At 32.9% G+C, this 6,566-nt stretch overlaps 1 protein-coding gene across 3 annotated transcripts in view; it reads left to right on the top strand.

Moving 5' to 3' along the window:
• LOC101499532 (uncharacterized) overlaps window positions 1–3,936 on the top strand; it is a 7,156-nt gene extending 3,220 nt beyond the window's left edge. Inside the window, exons 4-14 of one of the 3 annotated variants that reach the window (XR_012162023.1) lie at window positions 121–207; window positions 295–387; window positions 732–886; window positions 988–1,072; window positions 1,157–1,243; window positions 1,696–1,815; window positions 2,007–2,108; window positions 2,181–2,351; window positions 2,450–2,492; window positions 2,623–2,930; window positions 3,627–3,936. Coding sequence is in view for 1 of the 3 variants with exons in the window: in XM_004489536.4 (XP_004489593.1) it covers window positions 121–207; window positions 295–387; window positions 732–886; window positions 988–1,072; window positions 1,157–1,243; window positions 1,696–1,815; window positions 2,007–2,108; window positions 2,181–2,348 (897 nt within the window). In the remaining 2 variants the exon portion in view is untranslated. The remainder of the gene's footprint in view (window positions 1–120; window positions 208–294; window positions 388–731; window positions 887–987; window positions 1,073–1,156; window positions 1,244–1,695; window positions 1,816–2,006; window positions 2,109–2,180; window positions 2,352–2,449; window positions 2,493–2,622; window positions 2,931–3,626) is intronic. The other 2 variants (XR_012162024.1, XM_004489536.4) reach the window with 2 other exon arrangements.
• Window positions 3,937–6,566: the final 2,630 nt, after the last annotated feature.

Raw genomic sequence — 6,566 nt, 5'->3', positions numbered from 1 at the left:
CCTCCCTCCCAATTAACATAAACACTAAATCCATATTACCGATATTGATAATATTAGGTTTGCTTAATGCTAAATATTTTTCAAATATATCCAGACTAACTTCTGGTGGCTGTGATTTAGGATGAAATTGTTCAAAGGATTGAAGGAATAAGAAAAGAGTATAATGAGCTAGACACAGTCTGGTTTATGTCTGGTTCTCTGTTTCAGGTAATTAAACATGTACTTGAACTTTACAAGTAAAATACTTATTATTTACTTAAGTCATTTATTGCTTACTTTATATGCATAATGCAGCAATACCCGTATGACATTCCTACTGAGGCTTTTCCATTTGAGATTTTCAAACAAGCCTTCGCAGCCGTTCAGTCATGTGTTGTGCATTTACAGGTAAAATTTACTCCTCTGCTGCATCTATATACGACTAATTGATTGTTGGATTAGATGTTTTATTCTAACTATAAACTATCATGTAGTACAAAATGTGCATGGTGTTTTAGAACACATGGATATTCGTTACTTTTGCAGACTACACTTTTTTCCTTATAATCTTTGGATAGTTGTTCCATTATATTCCATGATTAAACCTTAAGATTCATGCATAATTCATACATGATACATGCATTTATATGCATGTATGTATTTACAATTTTACATAACCTTCCTTCTCTTTCAACAACTTGCCCTCTTTTTCAACAATGGGTGCAAATTGATTGATTGTATTTTGAAATCAGAATGTTAGTTTAGCTCGAAGATTTGCTCTGGTTCCCCTGGGACCTCCTTTGTTGGCGTACTGTAGCAACTGCAAGGCAATGTTAGCTTCTGTTGATGGTTCTGTTCAGCTTGTGGTTGATCGCCCCTATAAAGCTGGGGACCCAATTGTTGTCTGGTATAAGGATGTAGTCATTTGTCATCATGTAATTTAAAAAAAGGATGTAGTCATTTTGTATTAGTAGCTTCATTATAAGAATTGTAGTTGATCATTTTCAGGTGTGGCCCACAGCCTAACTCAAAGTTACTTACAAACTATGGCTTTGTTGATGAAGACAATTCCAATGATCGTCTCATAATTGAGGTATAACTTGAACATTTACTTTGTTTGCATCCAGTACTTTGTTGTTCCAATTCAGATTTAACCTTGCTGATACATCTGTCTCAGGCGGCTTTGAATACTGAAGATCCACAATATCAAGATAAAAGAATGGTTGCACAAAGAAATGGGAAGTTATCAATTCAAACTTTTCAGGTATTAATACTATACTCCTAAATTTATTTAAGGTTATTTGGATATCCTTCTCATTAATCAATGAAGCACGAGCTTTGACACGGACACACTGAAACGACACGGACGCATTGACACTGCTAATGTATAAAGTATAGGACACCGAGACACATATTTATTTATTATAATTAAACAGTATGGACATTATTTATAAAATATCTAAATTTAATATCTCTAACTCCCTATCATAGCTGTGACACATCTTTAACACCCATATATGCATCTGAGACGTGTCCAAGGAGTGTCTAAGATGTGTCAAAACAAAAAAAAAACATGTTTTTTATCATTCACTTGTCTGAGTTGATGGGCAGGTGTCGCCTGAGTGTTAAACACTGACACGTGTTGGACACGGCGACACACTTAATCCTAGAGGTGTTCGTGATTCAAAATAATTTCTTAGTTCAACCTTGACGCAGGTGTATGCTGGGAAGGAAAGGGAAGCTGTCTCAGATATGATTCCTTATCTGCGTTTAGGCTATGTTTCAGATCCTTCTGAGATGCAATATGTCATGTCCTCTCAAGGTCCAGTTTGTCCCGTAAGTTTATCTCTTGTGCTTTCCTTATCTGAATTCGAGGAATTTTAAGAATGGCAAAGATCAAAATCTAGTATTTGTTCTGATTTTATTTCGTTACTCATTTTTCAAATATTGTAAAAAGTTTGTCTAATCTAATTAAATGGAGAGTAAATCTTGTGATGTGAAAAGTTGACTCTAATTATTCATTCTAGGTGAGCCCTTGTATGGAACGGGCTGTGCTAGACCAGCTTGCTGATTATTTCAAGACTCGGCTGGCTGGCTACCCTACTACCTTGGCTGAAGACGAATCTATGGTACTGTTTGTTTGAATTAGAAACTGGCCAAAAAATTTCAACTTTTCACTGATAACTTACATATTGCCTTAGTTGACAGATGCTAGTTTGAATCCAAAGAGGCGAGTTGCTACTCAACTTGTTCGGCTAGAAAAGAAAATGCTCCATGCATGTTTGCAGGCAACCATGGATTTCATAAACCAGCTACCAGACCACAGTGTATCGCCATGCCCTGCTCCCTATGGACCTCTATTAAAATGAAAGGTCCAATTCTCTCTCCCTTCCCCCGTTTGAACATCTTTATCATTTTTTTTCTTGAACTTTGCAGTAATTTCTGAATTATTTTGTCATCTGCTTTTTAGGATCTGGATAATCTGTGCAATACAATATGGATCAAAAGAACCAGTTAAGTAAAATTGATTTTTTTTTATAGCACTGTATTTTATGCATCCTATTAAAAATGTCATGGAAATGAGAGGAAAAGTTAATCTGGTCCTAGGTTTTTAAAATTTCCCTGAATTATGATATTTTGTAGTTTACCCCTCTGGACACGTTTTATCTGCCACTACGCATCCTATCGTGGTTACAGTTTGTCTGCCGTTATGATCGTATATTATTGTAATAATCCCCTAATTTAACTTGCAAAGGAGACTTAGGCCTACATAACAGTTGTAAAAGACTGTAGTCATACATCTCAGCCAGGAGGATATACACAATTCTCCAAGCTCTGCACCTAGAAGGCAAAGGAGATTGACAGTGTGCGTTGGGCTTCGCTGGAGCATAAAGTTCCCATTTGTGTTTTTCACATTCATCAAAAAATCTGTGATAAAGGAACTGAAAACGGTATGACAAATAAATATATGCAGATAAATATACAAGTAGAAAAGAAAGAAATTTGGGCTACTGTTTTTCATCAGTAGTCCAACGTGTATGAAATTCTTTCCTCAGAGATTAGGGGACGTGTATCTGGCCCAAGTTGTATAACTTCGGGCTTTTGTACCGAGGAAGGAGGTCTAGTCCCTCCCATCATCCCTCTTTTGTGAAAATAGGGGATTCGTGCACTAGTATTCATCCACAGTGGCAGTGAAAAGTTGTCCAAATACAATTCACTTTGGATTATTAGTGAAACAATTGTATTTATAGGGACCATTAGTCACATATTGCCTGTGGCTGTGATTTGTCCTTGGATCAACACAAGAGATCAAGTGTACAATTCCAGGCATGAAAACTACCCTTTCCTGATTTGTTTACCTAAAGCAATGTGACTCAGTTTAAGCTGATCTATTTAGTGTGTTTGAAAAACAATTTTTCCACGGTCAAAATTCACGTTTATATAGAAGCTACATATTGGAGCTGTGAGTAATTGCACGTCTAGCATCAAGCCACCGCGTTTCCAATCAAGGGCTTAGACTTGTTGCAAAACCTGCAGTTTGCACTTGATTGATCATCCTTTGTAGTGGTTTAATTATTGTAATCATTTTCTAATTGTTATAAAGCTGTATAAGTTGAATTAACTAAATTCAATTTTTATCTTCTCAGAATAACCATGATTGGTGTACGGTGTACCTAAAGGCTAGAACAATGATGCCAGAGTTTTAAAGTCCAGATAAATGAGGTTGGTTGGAGTATTTTCTGCACGCCCCTTCAAGTAGGTGTTACAAAATGACTAAATCCCCTTTGGTAGAAGAACATCAGTGCAGCACTTTTTTCTCCCAAAAAATGTGTTACTGTGATTTCACAGATGATTCTAAATTTGAGTGTTGGAACGATATTAATCTTTGTAAATGGAAATCTGTATCTCAAATTGTAATTCATTTGTGTATATATTTGTATGCAGTTTTCAGGATTATATTTGATCCCCTTTTTACTTTCTGTATTGTTATGATGATGTCAAATGTCAAGAAAGGTTTTGTTTGCTGAATAAGGGTGTGACATTTGAATGACGTAGTGCAGCACAATGACAGGCACGAATTCTTGTTAGTCTATGTTATGGATACAGAGTGGTAACATAATTATTGCTTTCCAATGCATTCCCAATAGTGATTTTACAAAGTTAAAAATTGGAACTTTTGGCCAAACTCAAAATTACACTGATTTTTGCAAAATCCAAACACATTTGTGGTGATTGTTAGCGCATATTGTCTGTGTTTATAAAATGGTGAGAGAGAACCAGGGACAATAATGCCAAAGCCAATATCTTCATCAAACATTGTACTTACAATACGAGTATATTATTCTCTATTTTAGGTAGACATGACAATAGGACGGGGATGGATTTTGTCTCCTCCATCCATACAGTTAATTAATCGGGGAAGCCGCATCTGCTTACGTTTTACAGCATGTGTTGAAATTTAGGCTATCATCTATGTCTGTAACGGAGTTCGAGTTTGTTTGTTTACACTTGCACTTATTCATATATGTAAAATTATAAATTTAAAAATCATATTTAGAGATAAGATTATAATTTTTAATATTTAAAAAAAATATTTTCTATTGAGATAAAATTATAATTTTTAATATTTAAAAAATATTAAGTATATTCAATATATATATATATATATATAATTTAAAAATTATTTAATATTACTTGCGAGGTGGGTGCGGGTGGATATCACCACCTCCAGACCTGTTCCTGCCCTCAAATTTTAATTTTGAGAAAAATTTGCATCCGCATATAATCAAAGCGGGATTTCTCCGTCCAAATTAAGTGGGTGCGGGTAATGTTGTTATCTCTAATTTTAAGGTCATGTAGATCAATTTTGTAACTTCAAATATTAGAGATTTAATATAATTTAAATTAGGAATTGTCATATTAATTTATCTTTTAACTTTATGAGTTTAGAAATCATTTATGGTGGATAGATTATGCATAAGTTCAATTAGAAGTAGCTTGGGGTTAGGGATGATAATGGATAGGGTTTGGATAGGATACTATAGTATCCGTTCCTATACTCACGGTTTAAAAAAATATCTATACTCGTGTCCGTACTTTCTTGGGTGTCAACTTTAATACTCGTACCTTTAGCCTCTGAGTATCTAAGTGTCCATACTCATACCCATATCTATTACCCACGCTTTAACTAAAAATAGATCAATAAATAAATGATATTGTTGTAATTAAATTTAAAAATTATCCAAATATCTAAAATCCAATCATAAAAATATTATAAATAAAAATATTTTCTAACTCAAAATATTTCAAATGAACACTCGTTACAATAGACATTCAAATATTCATAATAATACTTTATGAAGTTGCAAGTCCTGAGACAATATTATTCTAGATATGATTGCAAATATAATTATAAAGTCACGATTAATAAAACAAAAGTTTTAGTTATAAAGTCACAATTATTTATCTATTCATCATAATCAAATTCTTAAAAAGTTTGCAAATGTTTATCTTTTGATTATAAATATTGTAGTGGTTCAATGATATTAATAGATGTTAAACTATAAAAGAAAATAATTAATTAAACTAAACACTAATATAATAAATAAATAATATATTTATATAAATGCGAGTGCGAGACGGAGTTGGTACTATAGTACTCGTATCCGCACCCATACCCGCTTAATTTTACGGGTAATTATCCGTTACCGTGTCCATAACCATTATGCGAGTTTTTACCCTACACGCTGTGGGTTATTTTTTTGCAGATACCTATTGAGTTTGAATCTAATTGTTATCCCTACTTGGGGTAGGTCTCTTGCGAGCTTGTATGATGATATATTTGGGATCCGACTCCCATGGAGTCGATGTCTATGCAAATACACATTTGAAATATTGATGGTTGTTAAATGAAAATTGAATGTTTTAGAATTAAATTTAATATTTTAAATTATAAAAATAAAATAAAATATGGTATTTTTTTAGACCATTTGATAAAGATCGAATGATTACCGTTGTGTCCGAATGTGTGAATTTGTGTACCTCTTTGCAAAAAATTCAATTTTATGTGTTTTATCTAATCTAAATTTAATTTTATAAAATATAATTCATAGCTTCTTATTTTATAATCTACATTTTTAAAACCTTCAAAATACACTTTTAAATTAATCAATTCAAATATTTATTTATTTATTAATTAAAGTACACCTATGGAGTTATCAATCCAAAGAACGTTAGGGGGAGTAAGAGAAGAAATTCTCAAAATCATTTGGAGGGTGGTAATACATCATTGATTCCTATATCCTTCTTGTTGCCTCCTCCTGCCAATCCATTGAGTTTTTTATGTTTTGTTTGGATAGGCATAGAGATTTTTATTTAGAGGCTCACATCTTCCAATCATCTATTTTTAACTAAAATTGAAAAGAACGACGCAAAATTCACAACATTCAAATTAGTATTATATAATAACAAAATACTATAAATGTGATAAAATCAAAGTGATTAGAATACTTATGACTTTAAATCTATTAGCTGAATTTGTAATGATCAAAATTATGCAACAATTTGAATCAAATGAATATTGCAAT

This window comes from Cicer arietinum, chromosome 2 (assembly GCF_000331145.2).
Source record: "Cicer arietinum cultivar CDC Frontier isolate Library 1 chromosome 2, Cicar.CDCFrontier_v2.0, whole genome shotgun sequence".
NCBI lineage: Eukaryota > Viridiplantae > Streptophyta > Magnoliopsida > Fabales > Fabaceae > Cicer > Cicer arietinum.
Note: the sequence above shows the minus strand (reverse complement) of the source record. Positions and strands in the feature narration are given on the sequence as shown.